The following is a 23,081-nucleotide window of genomic DNA, read 5'->3' as shown; positions in this document are numbered from 1 at the left end:
AAGAATCTTTCTCTAAAAATGCCATGTGGTGTTTGGTTATAGGCGGCCATGTTAATTTTAGGCCTGAAAACAGCAAAAATGTCAACTATATTACAAAAAGTCCCACAATTATATATTGACCCAGTTTTCCTGTAGTCTGATCAAATCCATTTATAAAGTCTAATTTATCCATAAATCCAATTTGTGGTTATTTTGGTGTCAATTATCACCACAGGTTTAACATTGGTGAACACAGCACTCCTCTATCCCAAGTCGCTAAAATATTTCAAGAGGTAAATAAGACATGACATACGCAGAGGTGACGCAGCTGTATGACATTCACTTTATTGTTAAAACTTGGTTTGGTATATCAGCTGGTTGTCGTTTTTTACTTTTCTTTTTTTTTTTAACACATCTTTAAATTAAAGGCAAACATATACAGCTTAATCTTGAAAAACATGCAGCAGTGTAAACATGAGATCTACCGAGATAAAAAGTCATACAACTACAACATACTGGCAAAGAAGTCTGTGATAATAAACGTCAAGAAAAAAAAAGAATAAAAGAAGGAAACATTTTTGTCCGTTTTTCAAATGAGCAAAGCTTTAACCTAGAGCTTATTATTCGCCACATTCAGCCAGTAAATATGCAACGTTGTGCGTGAACAACCAGGTTAAAATCCAGAAAAAATAAATATGATGAAATGACAACATATACATAAAATTGCATTCCGATGCATGGCCAGCCCTCTGTAACTGCCCTTCTTAAGAACAACTACAAGAGAAAAATGATTTTCGTACTGTACTGGTGAAACCAACCACCCACGACACGGCACCTCACCTCGACTAGGCGAAAACAGCTGCAACACCACTTTGTTGTACTTGACAACCTGACAGACTGCTCATAAATGTTTACAATTCATCTTTATGTGACACAAGGCTACCAAGGTAGTTATATTCGTGTTAGTTTGAACTATTGGGCCAGTCATGGAGTGAACAACAGAGTCTGAGTATAGTTAACCCGATATTTTTTTGTTTTTTTTATTGATTTGTACCAACAGAAACACACACTCCTCGCATCCACGGCAAACCTCACGCTAACTACCTACCAGCCCATTGGGGTCACTTGGCATTGTACTGCATTTCAACTTCTTCTACTGTTGCACGTGTACATGCCAGCATAAGCGCTATTTTTTTCAATGCAGCAAGCACCCTACGATACCAGGCCAAGTTAGCAAAACCTGAGTATGAAAACGACAAACACACACGCGCAAACGTCATCTGCCTTCGACGCTACATCCTAAAATCATAGCAGCTAAAACCGAATAGATACACTGGTTGTGCACTTGAATCTGAAAGGCAATGGGGATCCATTGATTAGACAGGAGCAACAACTTCTTCTGTGTCTGTGTTTTTAAATCAAAGCTGAATATTTATCATCTTTTCTTTAAGTATGAGATTAGTGGATACAACTCTTCAATTAATGGACGCTCTGCAACACGCCATTTGTTGACAATATTTTTAACATCAAGTTTGCTGCTTTGTTCAGTTACATGTGACTCAGGAGCTGCAGCTGGAGATTAGAAGTAACTAGAGAGAGGACAGGGACAGAAACTAAAGAAAATATTGCACCGTCTCACATCTTAAAACGTGATTCAGATAATGGATGATGCTACTGAACAAACCTTTAGCTGAAATGTCTTTCACTTTGCTAATACAGACTTGATCCCAAACGAGAATCTTCTCCTCCCTTTCTGCCCTTTTTTTTACATTAGTGGGTCACTAAGGCACTGATGCATACAGTCCTATAAATAAAAACTTTGATCTGTGCGCTGCCTGTAACCAACACCACCAGAATCTCACCTTGCCTACACATACAGTACACATAAGCGCCTTACAAACATATTGACAGCAATGTTTCCAAACACCTCTCAATCATTCTTATTTCTGTAACATCAATTAACTTAAAAATAACCCCAAACCCAACAATTGATTCTGTACAAGCTTCAGGAAGAATATATGCTTTACTAAAACTGTTTCTTTTGTTTTTTCCACCAATAAAGACGATCATCACTTGATATCTTTCTTGTCGAGCTGGAAGAGAGCCAGTATGTCCACCATGGCCTGTCTGATGTTGCCACCAAAACGATGCGAGTCCTGAAATCAAACAAAAAGAATGATTTCAGAGAGATTTTTCGGAAAATACCAAAAAGAATCTGAACTATTTAAAAAAAAAAAAAAAAAAAGGGGAAATTATGAAACTTACAGTTTCTGGACTTGAGTGTTTGCTGGAGATGTGGAAGTTGATGAGGTTGTCACCAACAATGATGTAGGAGACACCATAACCATCATCAGCAACCTGGTAGACAAAGAAAAAGAGAAAAGTTCCATCCTAACAGCAGTCACAACTTTTTTAATGCTTGAAATACGTACATGCTGAATTATTTCCAATTTAAATGCATCAATAAAAACAGACGTGACAATCAAACTATTATTTATGACTGATTCACAAAAGACTAAATTTTAATGATTTCATATCTTCTTGTTGCGCCCAGACTGAACAACCATTTGGAAAAGTAAATTTGAAAACTGATGGATAACTCACTGGACCAAATCCACCTCCGGAAGACACGTATTCTGGGTGTCTGACCAGGTCAAACAGTTCGACCTGCTGCAGAGGCGTCTGGCTGGTGGACAGCCTCCACGGCTCAGAAAGCACCTAAACATTAAAGGTAACATACAGTGAATGCAGCAGTCAAAGCAACACATCCTATGTTCTCAGTTAATAACAGTTCCTGGGTCAATATATAATTGTGGGATTTTTTGTATCACAGTTGACATTTTTGTTGTTTTCAGGCCTAAAATCCAACATGGCTGCCTGTAACCAAACACCACATGGTATTTTTACAGAAAGATTCTTCAAATATTATATACACAATTGAGTAAAACTGAAACTGAAAGTTATTTCTAAGATATTGTAGTAAACATGTTGACATGCCATAAATCCACACTTGACTCACGCACTACTTTATATTAAATAACTCAGAAAGTCTTGGAGTCTTGCCAGTCTTTTCTTCAAGAGGAAATGACATCATGTGGAGCAGGTCATGTGATCTGGAATTAACACACTTCCTTGAGAGGTGTTTTTGTAATGAGGAACTTAGCTGAAAGTGATTTCTGGGACACAGATATAATTTTGTTTTTTCATATGAAGTTTGACATATTGCCAAAAAAAGAAATCTCTGTCATGATCATCTCAACTTCTCAAAAAGAATCAAAACATTTTTTTGAATAAGCTCATTTTATTATTGTTTAGCTAATTAGAAGGTGGTTGTTATTAAATTGGGACGGTTATTTAATTGACATTTTAGTGATATCCAGTCATTTTTATTAATAAGTGATTGTTTCCATAATAAATAATTCTGGAATTTGTAAAGACATGATCATAATGAACATAAAAAACTTTTTTTAACTTTTAATAAAATATATGCAAGATATATCCCATGGACTTCAAAACTCCCTCAATTATATATTGACTAAATATAAATTTTTCATCACTGTATTAAAAAGTAAGTAGAAGCACTCTGACCGTAGCCACTTACTGTAAAAAACAACAGTTTAAGAAAAGAAAACACCGTGTGCTGCTTGACATTAGTAAAAGTGATTTACAAGAGTAATTCTGACAGCTTTAAGAGCAATAATTCCACTACAAATTGCAACAATACCTCCTTGAGGAAGGCTGAGTCCTCTCCCAGATATTTGGAAACCACATAGAGACAGAAGAGGTGGCGATCGATGCCACCTCCTGTCATCGCCAGGCGATACATGTTTTGGTGTTTCTCTGCTGCCTGTTTGAGCAACTTCAGACGCTCCTCAATCTGCATTAATTTGAAAGAAATAACAAAGAAACATCAATAACTGATCGGCATACTGTAATAACTACTCAACAACAGTTAGAGATGTGGCATGGTGCTGAGATTTAAGACTTACGGTTTCATCTCTGATCATGGAGCGAACAAAGGCACAAGTCTCCATGGTGCAGGAGCGCACGGTTTCTGTTCGACCCTCACGGAACAAGCGCGTCATGGAGGCTTCGTAGGTCAGGCAGAACTTTCCTTTGTCCTGTTCAGGGAGAATATAGTTAAGTACTAAAAAGAGAAACATCAGGAAGTTCTTTAATCTGTAGAGAACATTGCATTTTCAACCTGGAACTGCAAAATAATGTGACTTTTCGCGTGCTTTTACACCTACAATGATATGATTAATTAACAGAAATATCATGAAATACTATTTCTAAACCAAACTGAGACCTTCACTGCCAAAAGTCCTACATAAATTAGTTATCTGAAACCAAAGGTCACTCAACAACAAGTGCAAACTTAACTGTGTTGCATTTTGTATCATCAAATACATCTGCAAACTTAATAGGAAAACAGCCTGTAACTACAGCTGAGTAATATTGTGATTCGTCCATTGTCAGTGTGGCTTCAATCATTTGTTTGTTGGCTTGTGACTGCCCTCTGCTGGAATTTAAAGGGAGTGTGAGTAAAAACCATCAGTTTCTGGCGTGCACAGACGTTTCAATCTTAAACAATAAAACAACATATACACTGCAATAGCATAAATGTTTAAATGACCAAGAAGACAATGGGATGAAGACACTCACTCTGTAATGGGCCAGCTGCAGGGCGATCTGGATGAAGGCATCAGGACTGGTGCGGCACTTCTTGATCAGCCCCTTTCCAAAGTCACTGAAGGGGAAAATGTGACTGTCCACATCATCTGCCAGAGTCCTGGCGACTGTCAGAGAGGCCTCGATGACCTCCTGGCACTGGAGAGAGTAATACAGTTGGATGTTTTACTCAGTAAATATAGCCTGACATGTCTTACAACATATTTATGAAACATTTTATTAAGAAAAGTCAGATTAATAAAATCTAGATCAACCATTGGCCTAACACCAGATACGTCAAATAACACTTACTAAAATAAACAATGTCCAGCAGGTTTAAGTAATTCAGTACATACACTGATGTACAGAGTTCATTCTACCAGCAGAGGGAGGCCAAGCTCTGAGAACATCGAATCATGGTGCTCAGTTTGTGATTGTCCAGAAGTCTTACCTCAGCAGGGATCTCCCACTGCAGCCTCTGAGGACCAGGCAGGTTGGGATGAGGAGCCCCACGGCAGTGACCATCCTCATTATATCCCAGCTTCAGAGGGTCCATGGAGAGAACGTGCTGCAACAGAGTCAAGTTTTACCTTCAGTGACTTCAAGTTTCTCATGTCTTCTATTTTTTTTCTCATTTCACATCACCCGATGGTCTGATTCTTAAGATGGCTTCAATTATTCCTTGCATTTTCTTTATGCTATTGACAGAAACTATAGTGAAATACAGTTTTTTTAATGTTTAATGTAACGTTTTGTGTGCACAGAGCTTCTACACACTGAATGCTGGGCGTACGACTAGGCAGCATCACAACAGATAATTGGCAGGTGCTCTCCAACGTGAAATACAGGCAGCATCCTCCTGCAACTGTGAAAACACTGGCCAGATCAGATGAATGCATCCCTAGTAGCCTGTCTGCTCCTGGATTCCAAACCACTCTTTGGAAACTTTCTCTTATACTACAATTCACCAAAATGTCTTTCTGAAGACATTTGAGAACCTAAATCCTGACATTGCTTAATCTGTCATCACTTTAGATTTTAGTGTCAGTGTATTGCAAGTGTAAGATTTTCAAGAGTTTCCAGAGGGATCCAGTGGCAGCTGGACACTCCTGATTTGCATAAAATAGTCTAGATCTCAACTTCATGTAAATGAGGGTCAGGCAATGAGACATCCCATTTTTCAAAATGCAATGCAGTAAGAATGCATTGCAAGGCTGCTTACTTAGCCAATGAATGGGCAGCAATGAAATAACAGATCCTGTGGACATATTCCATAATTCCTATTCACAGATGTGACATTTATTTGCCAAAACTGCACTCACATACCTCCCACAGATGGCCAACGATTGGAGCGTCTGCCCAGGAATGCTCTGCATTTAGTCCCATGGTGCCATTTTTGAAAACTATCAGATTGAAGGACTTATCGAACCACCTGAAAGAAATAGATATAGATTCTTTATTGTCATTGCACATTCCTATATAACGAAACTTGGTTTGACAGCTCTCCTTGTCATAGCAGCATATAAGTAGTGTAAATAATAGATGTAAAATATAAATACTAAAAACACTGAACGAGATTAATGGACAGGAAAGCAAAGTATTAACACCTAAGTTTATTTATAAATCAGTTTATGCCATGCACTCATTGAAAATCAGCAATGAAATAAGTTTGTGTGCCCCACCTGTCATAGCATTTCCCATGGAGGAGGGACTTGGCATAACTGTCCAGAGACTTGACTGGGTTGGCTTCTTTGTAACGCTGCTCAGTGTCATCAAGGGTCACAACAAAGGCTGCCTTCTCGATGGCATCCAGAGAGAGCTTGTTCTTGCCCCGGCTGAAGTACATCTCACGGGCCTTTGCCCAAGGGGTCCTACAGAGTGAAAGAAAGAAAAAAATTAGCTAACTACAGTAAAGACACAACTTAATGATGGTAAAATATATTTTAAAAGCCCATATTATGCACATTTACAGGTTTATAGTTGTATTTTTGAGATCAACTTGAATATGTTTACATGGTTTTAAGTTCAGGAAGACATTATTAGTGTCCTCGTACTGTACGTTGGTGCAGCAGTCTTCTCATCCTCTGTCTGTGATGCTTAATTTTTGCTCCTGTCTCTTTAAGTCCTGCATCCCAGAAAGCTCAGTCTACTGGCTGAAGTTTGGTTATATCATAACCTCCGATCAATATGAGTACAGGCAGAGAAATGTTTATTGGCAAGGAAGTTACTCATTGTTTTTTTGAGGACTTGCCCCTAGGCAGGCGCTATGCAAATGATTTGTATGATAACATAGACAAGTAAAGAAAGAAAATCTGGACTTCAAGCCAGGCACGTCAGGTGGATAAGTAGCAGTGTTTTCTGTAGGAGACAGTAAATCCCTTTAGTGTGGACTTCAACATGTACAAAAAGCTGTATAGCACACTAAAGGAAACCCAAAAAGTATAATATGGGCTCCTTAAGATAAAAATGGAAGTCAATGCAGTGAATACAGTAACTGGAAATATGACGTACCTCTCGGAAAGTACATCATAAAACTACATACAAGTGTCTTAAGTGCAGAGGAATTTGAAAGATTCTTTCCTTGCATTTTTGTGGTCAATGCTACCACACCCAATCAGTCAACATGTCTGGGCCAATAGTTTCAGCTCATTTCCACCTGTTACAACATATCTACTTGTCAATAAACAACAAGACATGATAGCAAAGTACTACTACAATACGAAACTGACTTTTAAAGCTCTCAATTACTGATGCATTTGCAATTTTGCATCACTTTAGTCAGTTCCAACTAGGCCATATTAACCTGTATTACTGTATGCATTTAGTATACTAACAGTGTGTAAATCAGAGCGCCGAATATAAACCTCACTGGATCAACCTATAATATATTGTAATAAATTTCCATTTACAGACAGTATTTCTTTACCCAGTGTCATGCAACAGCACATATTTTAAATAGTTTGACCTCATTAAAGGTCTTCTAATTCTGTAATACCACCCACCTCTCCCCTGCAGTAAGTGCAGCTAGTTTCTCCTCTCCTGGTGAGGGCTCAGACGTGTCGGCCAAGATCCTCTCCATTTGCTGCTCTATCTCCCGTGGCAACAGCAGCCGGCCATCATAAAACATCCACACCTTGTAGAAACGGCCCTTATGGTACACAGCTATGTGTTTGCTCTCGTTCATGTGCTGCAGAGTGTCTGAGAGAGACGAACCAACAGTGAGGAGAGAGGGAACAGAGGAAAACAAAACAAACAAACAAAAAAGGCAACTGGAGAAATGCTGGGGTTGGTGTCAAGGAGAGTATATTAATGTGTCTGTACATGTAATTTGATGCAATGTAAAACTGCATGTGTAAAATTAAAATTGCATGTTTTTCCTTCCAAATTCTTAATGAAAAGGTAATAAGAAGGCACCATTTCCAATGTAGCATGGATGTCACATCGTTTCTGAGTATATTATAGGTGTTAGTAACCAGTTCATTGCCCCTCTACGGAAATGATGTGATATCCACATATTTCTGTTAAAGCAAATCAAGTTATTTAAGGGATCTTAATTTCAATCTTTGTGAAAAATTCAAAACATGTACTATGGGCTGGTGGGGGCTATCCAGTTCAGAAACTAAAGCGGCTTGAAATGGGAAGTGCGGGAAGTGAGATGAAAAGGCAAAGTAATTTGGGAACAGGGAAGTGGTTGGGAATACAATGAACCAAGACAATGTTTGTTTGAGCACAAATCTTTACATAACCAACAGAAATCAATTCAAAAGCTTCTTTTGCATATTATCTGTACAACAAAGTCATAATATTGTTTTGGTGATACTCAGTGTTCAAACAAACATTGACCTTGTGACGGGCAAGGGAAAGGAGAAAATACTTACGCTAAAAACAACCCAAATAAGAAAACCTCACATCCAGATAATATTTTGCGTACTTACAGTAAGGAAACCTCCAGAAAGAAGAATATGGGCCCAATATTATAGTTCTAATAAACTCAGCAACTCCCGGATTTTCGTCTGCAACAAAACTCCTACTAAATCCTATTAGAACCTGTTGGATAATTCATAGTCTAACATTTTTATTTTATTAGTTTATTGTTCTGTTTTGTTCTCTCCAACGGGACAGATAAACACAGTCTGCTTGAGTGTCTGATTAATGTGCACATTTTATCACACGTTCTTCATTCCGAGTCTTCAGTCTTTGGGCTTTGATAGTAAACCGATCCTGTTCTTAATTATAAGACTGACTACTGCATGCATTAGGGGTCATTAACCCAGTTCTTCAACAACAGCAACTAATCCTGATCAGCAAAGTTCTTGTTTAAGTCACTTTAAACAAGTATATCATAAGATTTCTATAGCAGAATAGCTTCATATCCTCTCAGAGGTCAGTTATTCATTGTATTTGCTCAAGATCGCCATTGGAGGAATAAAAGTAAAATAAAACTAGTATTTTTGTTTCCAGCAAGCTCTATGGAACACACACAAAAAGTCCCTTTATAACTATATATTAATTGTGTTTTATGTATTCAGGCCAACCTATTAACACTGTTTGGCATTTCCAAGTCTTACCTTAATACTGTCACTGGTTTGCCTTCTCAGAAACTAGATTTCAGTCACATGCGAATTAGTCCTTGAATGTGCAAAGACCAGCACACATGCATTAATAAATAATGGAGGTCAGAGTTGTTCTACGTCAAACAGATGGACAAATGCCCCAAGGAGAAGTACAGTAGGAGTAGTGTGGAGGAGGCGGCACTGCTAAAGACTCTACCTGTGTCTACACCTGGGACACGACTCGTGTTGAACATACGCTCGTATTGGGCTGAGCACATGGGAATAGTGTGTAGGAGCATGAGCTGAAAAGCAAAACGGGAGAGTCAAACACAGAGATGACAAACTAATTCACTAAAAACCCCAGAGAGCAGCAGCAGACACACACCTACATGGACAGGAGCATGGATGGAGTGGGAGGCATGTGGATTGGTTTGATAAGCAGTCTTAAGGAGGAAGAGGGACCTCATGTGGCTACCAGGGAGAGAGAGAGCAGTCCAGAAACCAGTGGCCGGCTATCTCAATCCCACCAGCAAAGCCCTTATGTAACAGTAGGATATTAACTAAAATGTAGATACTTTTAGAATAGTTTGAGTCAACAAATCACTTATATTAATTTGAACTAAACTATTTAACTATTAAAGTCAATAGGATTGTTTCAGGGCTGTGCTGTTGAGAATGAGTATAGGAGTCAGGGTTTCGGGGGCTGTTGCCGCGGCAATGACTAGGGTCACAGGGTAGAAGGATCAGAGGGCACGGCGGAGATGTGCCCTCCTCTTACCTGTCTCCACACCAGGGACGCGGGAGGTGTTAAACATTCGCTCCCACTGAGCCGAACACAGAGGAACCTTGTTCGCCAGCAAGTATATCTAACGCAGCGTCCGACACAGCGAAAGGACAAAACAGTAAAACAGAGACAACTGAATGTGAGTCTGGAACAGAGCGAGCTCATGCATTGGTGTTTGTAGAAATGCATACAACTGTTTTTTGCAAAAATGTGCGTTTGCACAACATTTTCTTGTATTGTGCAAATGTAGTATGAATTTGCACTTCAGCATCATGCAGGTTGGTAAAGGCAAAGGATTGGCAGACGTGCGGTAAAAGATGGCACTACAGGGTGTCCGTTAAATCACCAGCAATCATTGAGGCTTATTGACTAAGCCTTGAAAAAGCTGAGCTATACTTCCATCAGCACAAGCAAAAAGCACAGTGCGTCAGAGTTAGTTTACAAAGTCAATGAGCTGAGGTGCATATCAACGTCTACATAATCATTAGATGGATAACAAATTTACTTCAAAGTACACAAGAAAATGTTGTAAAAGATATGCAGCTCTCTTTGTAAACTTAAAATATAATCACACTGGGATAAAATCTAGTATTTTGTAAAGTAAAAGTAAGAAAGTCAAACGCTTACATAAACCTAGCATGTTCAGACATGTACTAATGTAATCAATATTAAACAGGGCTCCAGGTTAAATTTTTACACTGACACCGTGACACAATTTTTCTTTTCGAGGTGATGTCTGTTTATGTTGTGACATAATAAATCAAAGAAAAACCACTATGTAGCTGCCTGCTCCAGCTCTGCTCCTACAAGAGGGTAGATCAAAAGAGCTAAGGAGTTACATGGATAATGAGTGCAGAGTTAGGGACAAGGTCTACTGAGGGCTACTGGTCTAAACCTCCCAAACTAAGCAGTTTGCTGATCTCTCCTTGGTTCAAAAGTGATCCGACACCTCACGTGGTTTTGCTAAGGCATGGTATCTGCAACAGTGTTTACTGCTGGATTATCAAATGAGATGGGTTAAAGGCCGAATCCTGTGCATATACCGATGACGACTTTGAACAGAGTGGAGGCACATGTGGTTCTATTCATATTGAAATAGGTACACGTCAGACTGCCATGCAGATACTCGCCATGCCCTTCATATTGATCACAGAAAAACACACTGTGTTCCTGTTGAGGTCACTGAAAGGCTGACTCTGACTTTGCGCTGCTTATAAGACATAGCAGCTAGTTACAGATCACTATAGAAACAACAGTGAGTCAAAATGTAGGGCACAGTAAGGCATTTTAAGAGAAGAGCTAGCCAGAGCTAAGAGTGCCCAGAGCATCGGAGAGCAATCATACAACGCCGGTCACAATCTGGAGCCCTATTAAAGCTTGCACACTGTATGGAGATTTAACAAAATGATGAAAAAAGTGAAACATGGTGACAGAGGAGCTCTATACTCACTGGTTTGATCTGAGCTCTGTCCAGTTTTCTCCTGTAGAGCATGATAGCATGGATGGCATTACCTGCCCTGGCAGCCTGGATGGAGGTGGGGAACACATACAGGAAATCCTAGACAAAATGAGAAATAATAGTAATCAATCAATAATCAGTGCCCCATCTTCTAACAAGTTCAGGTTTTCATTGTCGGGACAAAACACAAAGGCATTGGGATGAGTGAATTCTAACTGTCATACTTTCATCCACTTTGCAGCATGTAGCACAATTAGTGCTGGTAAGTACCATTCTTTATATTTTAAAGGAATCTTAGTTTATATAACAAAACAAAACATACATATCAAGAATGCAATATACCTGAATGACAACAGTGATACATATTGTAATGCTGTCTGTTGTTGTTGTTTTAAATTAATTTGTAGTCAGTGAACATGGGGTACATATGTCAGTGATCTGCTTCAAGAACTGATGAATTAATGCTTTTTGGTTCATAGACTAAATACTGTGCTCAACTAAACTTCGAATAGAGAAAAGTGTGTTACCATTTGTAAATAAATGCAGAATCAATTGACGCAGTGCACAGTTGCTAGGATTATCATTCTTATCAGAAGTCTGACTTAACGCAAGATTAGCAATAAAGGAATTTAGTTCCGCCAATGAGTGACATGAAGTGAAAAACACGACCCTCAGCCAAGTTTCTTATCTGAAAACCTTATCTTGTGTACTCACACTTGTGATAGCTGACCAGTTTATTACGTAATATTCTCAAAATGTGAGTCATATCGCACACATCTACAACTTTGTTTCTATTTAACCTACTACAACCTGAATAACTGTCAAATGTATAGCATTAGCTTACAGTAAAGGTTGATAAGAACTGGTCTGACAGTGCATATATGAATATTTGCTGGCGTTACTTTCAGAATTCTGGCAAACTGACATGTCCTTGCTGGCACTGTGTGGCCGTGCATTAGCCAACAGCTGGTTGTTTTGTTTGTCAGATAAGTAATTCTGTTTTCTCAGACATCAAATGGAATGAGAAAGAGGTGACATGTTCTATTATCATTCTATATTTATATATATATATTAAGTTTGCCTAGTAGTAAAAGATGTGAGAGATTAGACAATAACATAATGTTCTACACCACATAAATCTGTCTGCAGACTCAGCTTTAAGAAGTTAAACCTCAGAAACAGTGATGCATACAGGGTTTTATGTTATTTTGACAGGACACAGTAACCCTGAAGCTTCTGAGGACACTGCAATGATGTTTAAGCCATCAGAGTCATCTGATTAACTCTGACACAGACAGCACAAGTCAAACCTTAAATCATAACAGAACAACACCCCTTGTGTGATCTGTGCATTGATTCATTGTAGTTATTTTGGTCAAGGACTATATGCATTTAAACAGCAGCTATCATGACCTGCTATTTCAAGCATGCTAAGTGTTGTTCCATTGACCCCCATACCAAGTCTACCTCGTATAAGGGCTGTGTTTTTATGATGTGACTTTGTAAGCAAGCGCTGGGAGCCATTTTTGAGAAAAATACAAAGCTGACTCTTCAGTTGTGCAGTAATAATAATGTCACATTTACAATATCTGCATGACAACTGCAAACAGGCCAGACAGTTGCATTGACCCTACTTTCTCACTCACTCAGGCAGAAATATACAAAAAGAGCTGTAGATTTGGCAGGCGGTGAGATGTGGCTAGTTATCCTGCTGAGTTCACTGGGTTGATAATCATAAATTTGACACTGATTTGAAGCAATGAAGCCGTCCACAAAGTAAAGACTCACTGTAACACTGTGATTGCAGCTTTACCGGCAAAGATGCTGAACATCCCAAGACTGTAAGACTGTAGCTGTAATTAGCTCCTCTGAGACACTATCATAAAGTATATTTTGATACATGGACACATGGGGTTATTGTCAACAAGTGGGTGTCCTTACCTTACATAGAAAAACAGTTGCTAACTAACTGTGCATAAACTATTCTACACATTAGAGTAGGGTTACACGAATAAAAATACTCTTAGGAAAAGGATAAATAAGATTTTTTAGCAAATCTCTTTGATTAAATTCAAAACTACAATCAGAGAAAGTTGAGTTCATTTTGAGTATGTGCAGTTGCAGGGAAAAGCTGTATATTTCCATGACTTAGGTAGAAAGAACCCAATTAAGACTAGCTGGGTTTTGTTACAGACTGTTATGTGTCTTTTCCAGCATTTATAGTTACTGTTTGGAGATACTATGTCCGGCAAAGAAACCCTGTGCCCTGTCAAGCTGCTCAAGTTATGTCACTTACAACGTTGTAAGTAAATGCATGTCTGGAAGTACCAAAGGTTACTCTGCAGCTCTAGTGGCCAGAGACTCCAAGATTAATAAGAAGTTAATGATTAAAAGAATGATCGCCTTTGTAGGTAACTCCCAACTTTCCACAGCTGTGTGGCAAAAGGGTCACCTTCACAAGACCATTTGGAAAATTACCCTGGTGTTACGACAGCATTAAAAACACCTTCACGGAATCAATTATAACAAATATGGGGAAGATAATTGCTTAATCTTTAAACAAAAGGCAAAGAAATTGATTGCAAATAGATACTCAAGTAGAGATGTGTTACCATGGCATAATAGTTGCTGTTCACCATGATGGGTCCACGGCCTCTCAGGTAAATATACTCTTCCCACCAGTCACTGACCTGCTCCCGACAAAGAGAAAGGGGAGAAAGGAACAGAGAGTCGCATTATTAGAGACTCTGCTTTTCAGGCCGAAGCTGATTCAAGATCCAGGCAAGTGTCCAAAAGTGTGACAAAAGAAGAGAGAAAAGGAGAGGGATTCTTTCTAACTCACATAGTTTGATGCCCACCAGGACTTGAGTTTGAGGTACCACTGCAGTCTGGGTCCCAGATTCTTTTCAAAGTCTTTAGCCAAGCCCTTCATCCTTTCAAACTGCTCATCATCCATCAGTGGGCGCACTGACTCCAAGTACTGTAAACCCACAGAGAAATGGAGAGTCACAGGGGGTCATAAGGTTTAAACAAAGAAAGAGCACATAGGACAGAAAAGCTAAAATAAAAACTCTGTTCCCTGGCAGATAATGATGGACCACAAGAAAGTTTGTTTAGCAGCTTTGCCTTGGGCTACACAGGCAAACACAGAAAATATGACTGATGTGTTAATTAACATAAATGACTACTTAAACTGATTTTTGCTTGTACAACAGATTCAAAAGGCATTATGAAGTTGAGTAAAATTTAATTGATTAAGGCAAATACATGTTTACCACACAAATAGAGCCCATTACTATGTGGCATGACAGACAGATATAATCATTTACATGTACTTTAATTGTTTTAAATGGCCTTTATTTCAATTGGTTAAATTTTTTTTAGCTTGTGCTGTCTTCTCCAATTTTCTTCAAAATGCAAACCTTGATGCCAGTCCAAAGTTTAGATCATTACTAACAATCATAAATGAGCACAAAGCACTCAGCAGGAAATGACAAATGGAAATTACCCTTCTGCAGGTGTCCTTGACCGAGGGAACAGGTAGTCGGGGCAGGGAGTTCTGAAAACTGTAGAGCATTGGCTTCCTGCCAGAGAACACCTTCACTAGTACCTGGACAAGCAGAACACATAAGGCCAAAGAGAATTTAAGGTTATCTTTTTGTTTCACTTGGTGACCTGAAAGGTATGAGACAAAGTGCAAGTGAGTTAATCAAAAAGAAAAAAGGAAATTTACACCTTCGAACCCTAAGCAGTTTCTGGGCATTACTTACACCTGTCACATTTTTACTTACTGTGGGTTTATTTTTTTGTTGTTATAAGCAGATCAATCTCACAAACTGGACAGTTGAGCCCAGTTCAGCCAAAAAGTCTCTGAATTTTTGTCTGATGTTGAATTGCTAATAGCTGTGCTGAGGATGGCATTTTTTTTGGTTTGTTTTGTGGTTAGGGCAAAGGTTTGTCTTTGGTGAATTTTGAAACGAGACATATAGAACTATGTGAATTTGATGAATTATTACAGTTTTCATTGTAGATTTAGTTAGGTATTCTGATGAAACAGTGTGTCACAGCTCAGACAGTTCAAAGCCAGCTGGAAAGTTGAAGTTCCAACAATTCTTTTTGTTTTTACAGTTTCTGGTTTTCATAAATTGTGTAATTTTAGCAATTTATTTTAAAGACAACATGGCTATCAAACCCACTTGTGGGTTTTACGGTATAGTGCTAATGTCGCATTCACATGAATCACAATGGATCATTAAGTAGACCCATCTGACATAATAGAGTCACTTCATTCAGCAATGCAAAATAGGCTCCCACTGATTTACATAAAATCTGACTTTTAAGCTAAACAAGTGCAAAACAGCAAAATACCGTATCACAACTTAAATGTACAGCTGAATAGTGTAAACACCTGATTCCGATATAGAATATTAACTTCAAATATGAACCATAAAACCACTGTTAGCAAAAACTATGCAGCTGTAAGTTAAATAAATGTTTGTTCCAACTTTTGTCTCTTAAATCCATCTCTCACAAATTACTCACAGACACTAAAGAATGCAGTGGCAGGAACTGTGTCTTTTATTCATGTGAATAGGAATACCACTACGACAGTCCACTATTTATCTGCTTTTCAGTGAATTAAACAGAGGAGCACATTCACTGTCTCACCATCCACACACGAGTCGACCAGGACACAGAGCCATGGCGTGCATGCATCCAGCCATGCCACGACAGCAGGGACTTTAGGACATTCCTCATAATCATGATAATGGTGACCCACAGGCCTGTGCCCACCAGAACTCCTCCGACAATCTTCTGGCTATCTGTGGACATATATCGACTGTGTACAGAAAAAAGAGAGAGAGAGGAGGAGAGAATATAACACGAGCAACTCAAAACTCATCTAACTGTACAGTGAACATGACTATGGCAGACTGTAAATTAATGGGACTTATACAAATCTAAATATGCTGATGGTAAAAACAAAGTAATCTGAGTGAAGGAATAAAAGCGAAGTGAAATTATATGGTGTTCAAAGTATTAACATGGACCATTTCATTTACAAGCTTGACCAAATACTGGATGATATCATGTCATATATAAGCTGCCAGACTTGACCCAGTGCAAAGTCAACAAAGACAGCTGAAATCATGATGGATTAACGATGCATTTACAGGCATTCATCTTGGCAGCATTGAATCACACATTACGATTAATTAACTATCAACAATGAAGTCCTAGATGTTTACTGTTCAGTGATGATACATTTTATAGAGACAGCATGACTTTTGAGTCCAACAGGTTTTTAAATCTTTAATATGCTTGCACTGATAATTTACAGACATTTTTGAGGGCAATAACCTTAAGGCAAGAGCGATGTTTATGACAATTTTGTTGAGAGAAAATCCCCAGCATTGTTGGTAAGATAAATCCTTCATAAAATGCAGAAAGTGTTTGCACAATACCCTTAAACACGATAAACATTGTTAGCGAACATTAAAATGAAGCATGATGAGCAGTTGGAACAAAAGTTATGTAGGGAAATAAACTACCTTAAGGTCAGTATTTACACCTTTAGCTGCCACTGAAGAGTAAAAGTACTGTAGAAAAACACTGCTATGCATTTGTGAGATGTATCTTTTTGTAATCATATGCTTGTTATTGTGTCTAACCAAACTCCTACTACAGAACCAGGCCAGTTCCCACTGTATTTGTTCAGGTGGTTCCTCATTACCCCTGTACCAGTTCATAAACAAATAAGGTATGCTCACTTGTTGCATGGGTTTTTATCTTACTTCTACAAAATAGGAAAAAACAAACACTATGTAATGCTAGGACAGCACTTCATGACATCAGTGACCTTACCTGATGGGTATGTGTTGTCCCAGCTTGGCAATTAGCCCAAGAGATGGATCCAGCTGTTTATATTTATTGTAAGACATGTAGGACACAACTACTACCATGAAACCGGCCGGGCTGCCTGGGTACACACCAGTCATCACCCCATTCTGTGAAAAGGCAAGCCAAATGAACGATTAGAAAGGTCATTCAAGGCCACAGGGAGAAAAGAACCCCTGAGGACATTTTATAAAATCGCTTCATCACATGCTGTCTCGGGATGTGATGATACATGTGAGCAATCATTAATTACAGACAATAAACAAAAGAGGAATGCGTGAAAATGCTAGCAGATCTTTGGGTTTGAGTGACTCAGTATGACGATGTGTAAACACACAACTAGGCCAAAGGCTAGGCCAGAAACAACAGACAGGAAGGTCACTGTCACAGCTGGCTGTTTGTGTCAGAGTAGGTGACCTTCTAGTGCGAGCGAGTTAATGCAACCCCATGAACAGATTTACAGTAGGGCGTCAATCAGAAAATAAAATCACAGCATTACATGGGTTCTTATGACATTGTTTAGTAGCAGAAGACTTACAGAGAAACAGCTGAACACCTGTGGTGTTGTGAAACAAATAGAAAACAACTGAAAGATACCATAACTCAGTCAAAGCTCAACAAAACTACACTTTGGTCACAGAAATTCTTTGGACTTTGCTCTTTAAAAAGACAAGACCTCTCACCTTAAAGCGAATGAACCTTTTCTTCCAGGAGTGAAGGCCAGAAAGGTAGATCTGGCGTAGAGCCTCGTGGCACAGCTGTAGGTCGATGCCATCTGGGGTGACAGTGAACTGAAAGGCCACCGCCTGGTGAGCTTCTGCCATGGTGGCTGCTACTGTGCAGGGTCACTGAGGGGAAGGAAAGTGCCAATTAACAATGTTAGTGAAGTGGAAGTTTCAAGAAAGTTTAGGTCAAAGTTACATGGGAATTGCAGATCAAAAATAATGACAGATCCAGATCTTAATTCCTATTCCCACTTAGGAGATTAAAACCAAAACACTGACTGATCCATACCTTAATTCTTCTTCCTGTAATCTTTTCTCACCTTATATTTATATGTATGGCGTCACCATCTCTTAAACTCATCACAAAGTTATGTTAACACGAATACTGACTTCAGAAATGATCATGTCAACAAAAAGCAATGTCCAGTGGTATCTTTTTTATATTGAATAGGGCTGTGAATAACTAATGTCCGGCAAATATCAAAACAATCCATCATACTGATGAAGGATAGCACAGTTCCTTGAAATCAGCAATCCTTATTCCTTGAAAACACTGCTGGCTACCTAATTCTAAGATTTAATGAGTTTAAGAAGCTCTCTGTCAGGATCAGTTACCAAGTGGTATAGGACTTATAAAACAACATTAGAGTTAACACAGAGTGATATGGGAAACTGCACACTTACTCATAGTTTAGAGGCAAACATTTGTACAAAGTTGAAATGAGGACCAGTCAACCAGTCAAGCACAAAACAGTAGCACAGTCACTTGACCAAGCTGTCAAGTGAGGCAGCACTGACACTTACAAAATTTAGAAAAATACATCACATACCCAAAGAAGCACAAAGTGTGACTGAAGCACAAAACTGACCACACTTCATTGTTTTTCCTACATTAAAAATGCCCTGTAAAAGTGATTATTAACCATCAGCACTCTAATAATAACAAAAAACTGCATATCCTTTTGATTTTTTTGAATAGATAAATGTCTTTCAGAAATCAGCTTGATATGCATGTTTCTCTATGTGTTAATTATATCAACTAAACCGGTTCCTGCAAGATGACACCAAAAACTGTGTAAAGGGAGGTGACTGCTTTGCGTCGCATGCATCCGTGAAACAGGTTAGGCAGGTGTGGCATCCTTTACTCTCAGAGATCTGATGCTAGACACTGCTTATTTTCTGCCACTTATAGTAGTGGAATACATCTTGATATAAATTCTTTGCAGTAAAAGAAATCTCTGTGAGGTAATAAAAGGGCATTCTGCAGAGGTCTCAACTCAGCCACAACATTAAAACCACCTGTCTAATATTGTGCCGGCCATCCTCGTGCCACCAGAACAGTTCTGATGCATAAGAGGCTGAACAGGTTTCCTCTGAGGGTAGTGCGGTGTCTGGCACTGGGATGTTGCCAGGGGATCCTTTGGGTACTGTGTGAATCTGGCTGTTTCCAGTGTATCCTGTGGATGCTCAATTGGAATGGGGTCTTGGAAATTTGGACTTTTTGTTGTGTTCCTCAAGCTGTTCCTGGGCAGTTTTTGCAGTGTGGTGAGACAAACTGTATGCTGGGAGAGACCACTGACACTGGGAAGGGACTGTGCTTAGTCAGCAACAATATTTAGAGGGGTGGTATGTGTCAAAGTAACATGTACGTGAATGCTAGGACCTGAGGCTTTGCAGCAAAATACCGTACTGTAACAAAAAAATTGATTTAATTTGCTTCACCTGTCAGTGGTTTTCATGTGGTGGCTGGTCTACGAAAACGTAATAGATATAAGTAATTCTGATGCAAGAGTAAATTAAACCAAGACTTCAACAGTCTCCATAATAAGTTTGATATATTAAAATAATAGTTTTAGGCATATTTTATGAACTATCGATGAGGAATTCTTTGGAAATCCCTCCTGGGATGCGATATTAAACTCCAAATAGAACAAATGATTAAAGCAGGGATCAAAAACCCACAAAGTGAAAAGCATATTCCACATCTTAGAGGTCCAGAAAACATGTCTTCATTTATAATCAACATACTCAAGCCTGTATTTGGCAACAGACAGAGATACTACTGCATTTCTATGCAAACCTTTATTTCTAATCGGGGAAAGAATGCTTTCTTCTTCAGGGTGCGTTTTTATTTTATTCAAAAAAGAGCACTCTGGAAGCTAGACACGTCGCGTCTACGCTTGCTGTCCTCGGAAGGCGCAGCATCCACAGAGCTGTGTTTGAGCAGCTAGTCCCTTCCCCCAGCTACTTTCCAGCATCACATGATCCACCCTGTGCTGCAGAAACTAGGGGAAAGGTCGCAGCACTGCGCCGCTTAGATACCGGGCAAAACCGGCTACACAGTGCTAACTGATCGCTGTATGGCAGTGATCACAGTCAAATGTGATTACAAGGAAGCAGAAGAAAACGTAATTTTATCTCTGGGCATCTCACATCCAGTTTTTGTCTATTTTTTGTGTCAAAGCAGATGCAAAGCCCTGTGCAACGTCAATTAATCATGCCAACTCACGCTTTATCCCGCCGATCTGCATTATTATGACCATGACTGCAAACACCACATTAATCCAACTAAAATCATAGAACCGAGCTGTCGTTACTGAAGGCATCAGACACATTCGCACCATACAGTCCCAGATTCACACCTGGTAAACACACACGGCACATATAGGTTAACGTGTCTGGTATTATATCAAGTGTCCTGCCCACGTGGTCTGTGTGAAACGGGGTCACTAGTGTGCACCCCCCTGATGTGTAATTTAACAAAAATAATCAGTGTTTTCAGCCTCGTAAATTAGCAAGCTCATATTTAGCCATTCTCCTCCAACTAGGACACCATGGCAAGCCAGCTTTTATTGACCTTCACAGGCAGGTGACTTTAACACACATACCTGCCTTCTCTAAATCTATTTATTGCTACAATCACACATAATAGGGAACTGCCGGGTGCTATATTATTCCATATTGTTATATTACTCAATAACAGAGTTAAATATGCATAGTAATTGAGCTGCCAAGTCGTGGTCAATGAATGACCTTTACTTGGACTTTCGCCTACATTCAGGTTATGAACAACAACGCAGCAATTACAGCCTCAACACAAGATCACAACACAAAAAGTGAACTCATAACAAGTGAAATGTTTAGTCCAATGCAGATATTAATTTTAAAAGGCCTCTTTGGCATATATTCCAACAATCTACAGCTAAACATGAGTGCAGTGCAGTTCCTCTGAGGTTTAGTTCTCTAATTATAAATGCCAACATCTGAGAAACTACCATTTCTGGCTGCTGCAGGCCAAACCAGGTCACAAGCCTTTTGGTTTCTGTCAATGTGAAGCTTCAGGAAATCTTCAGAACATCACGTAACCACAGCTCAGCTCTGCATACTGCACCGACAAGCAAATCCAGCTACCTGACGTTCACTTTTACCAGGGTACAGACAGGTTTTAGATGGTTTTACTCAGCTTGTCGAGGCAGTTTTTTTCTCACCAAATCGTCTACCGCTACATTTGCACACCTACTTCCTGACAGCAGACAGGCAGAAAAACAGAAGACCACGATAAGACTCGCGTTGAAAACAGGAAAAGATCACTCACCGACGGTTTCTGTCAGTCTGGGAGAGCAGAGTTTTCTGTTTTGACGAGGATGTCGGCGGGGACTGCTAACGTTAGACTCTCTGCATGAATGGGAGCGCAGACTTCTGACCACGGACTGCCCCCTTTCTGCAACGTCACACTTCTCTCCTTTTGGTGGCCTACACCAGAGACCAAGAGTCATGGTGGAAACAGCGCCCTCCTGAGGATGATGATCATGGTGATGCTGCAGAAGGGGCCGCGTGAGGACAAGGTGTTGAAAATGACATCATGTTCCAGTACACAGTGAACCTAGGTAGAGAAGTAGTGCAGAGGATGGAATATAACATTATAGATATCTGTGCAAAAAAACACAGGTATAGAAATGGCTCCAATCCTGTGGCAAGATGTGATCTCTATTATAATATAGCCCTCGTCAGACATGGGATGCAGAACATTGCTTGCTTCATTAATCTATTTAAGGGATGGCATTGTCATTCAGTCATAGGTCACTTTTCCATTAATATTCCTCACAGATTCAGTCAGCTAGTACACTATGCTTTCCAGTATGACTTCCAGTATGAGTTTGAGCTCTGCTACATGCAGAAGTACTCAGACAATACTGTGATTGTTGGATGCGTCAACGATGGACATGAGGGGGAGTACAGGGGTCTGGTGGAGGACTCCGTGGGATGGTGTAGCTCAAACCACCTGCAGCTGAACACCCCCAAGACCAAGGAGATGGTGGTGGATTTCAGGAGGAATAGAACCCATCTCCAGCACGTTTCCATCAGGGGCACGAATGTGGAGGTGGTCAACCTATAAGTACCTGGGACTGCAACTAGACAATAAACTGGACTGGTCAGATACCAGATAATCTAAATTCAGCTTGGTGCATACATCTGTTTGTGTCTCTCCTGCTTTCTGTACTCATATCTACTGTACAGCTGTATTCCCAGAAAAGACGTTTTTCAATTTACATATTTTTCTGACAATGGAGCCAGTATGAAATGGTGAGTAAAACACAGCACATTAAGACTACATGTTAACCAGCATTACTGGAACTACTAGAACTATCTCTAAACTGTGATTCTGCACCATCAAACTACTGATTTTATAACTGCAACATTGTCTGACTATATACCATATACATAAGTCAAAAACAATGGCTGGGCACCACTTACATTTGAAATGATCCCTTACAGGTAAAGTTAGAATCAATAGAAAGTCTTAGTCTCATACATTCATTTATGTCTGTGTGGGAAGCTGTGTGGTTGACTGTTTTGCTCTATGCTGTCAATCACAGACACAGAGAGAGTGCTCTTCCTGAAATGACACAGACAACTTCAGCTCAACCGCATTTAAAGCTACAGACATCAAAGCAACCCATTTAGAACAGGACTGAAACCAGGGGTTACACAGTCAAACCATTAACCATCTT

At 39.5% G+C, this 23,081-nt stretch overlaps 1 protein-coding gene across 2 annotated transcripts; it reads right to left on the bottom strand.

Moving 5' to 3' along the window:
- Nucleotides 1-299: 299 nt before the first annotated feature.
- Nucleotides 300-21,822, bottom strand: cpt1ab (carnitine palmitoyltransferase 1Ab (liver)). 2 transcript variants are annotated; one of them, XM_023284674.3, is made up of 19 exons: nucleotides 21,665-21,822; nucleotides 18,028-18,192; nucleotides 17,312-17,454; nucleotides 16,115-16,286; nucleotides 14,955-15,056; nucleotides 14,289-14,426; nucleotides 14,059-14,136; nucleotides 11,438-11,545; nucleotides 9,982-10,069; nucleotides 7,653-7,848; nucleotides 6,333-6,521; nucleotides 5,977-6,082; nucleotides 5,102-5,218; nucleotides 4,645-4,809; nucleotides 3,969-4,100; nucleotides 3,704-3,856; nucleotides 2,584-2,697; nucleotides 2,245-2,337; nucleotides 300-2,135 (listed from the first exon to the last, which is right to left on the bottom strand). In XM_023284674.3, exons 2-19 carry the CDS (start codon nucleotides 18,166-18,168, stop codon nucleotides 2,049-2,051), a joined length of 2,322 nt encoding a protein of 773 aa, XP_023140442.2. In that variant the 5' UTR covers nucleotides 18,169-18,192; nucleotides 21,665-21,822; the 3' UTR covers nucleotides 300-2,048. The 2 variants fall into 2 exon arrangements, with proteins under 2 accessions (XP_023140442.2, XP_023140444.2); XM_023284676.3 differs by lacking the exon at nucleotides 9,982-10,069 and adding an exon at nucleotides 9,421-9,505.
- Between the last annotated feature and the right edge of the window lie 1,259 nt (nucleotides 21,823-23,081).

This window comes from Amphiprion ocellaris, chromosome 3 (genome assembly GCF_022539595.1).
Source record: "Amphiprion ocellaris isolate individual 3 ecotype Okinawa chromosome 3, ASM2253959v1, whole genome shotgun sequence".
NCBI classification, from domain to species: Eukaryota; Metazoa; Chordata; class Actinopteri; family Pomacentridae; genus Amphiprion; species Amphiprion ocellaris.
Note: the sequence above shows the minus strand (reverse complement) of the source record. Positions and strands in the feature narration are given on the sequence as shown.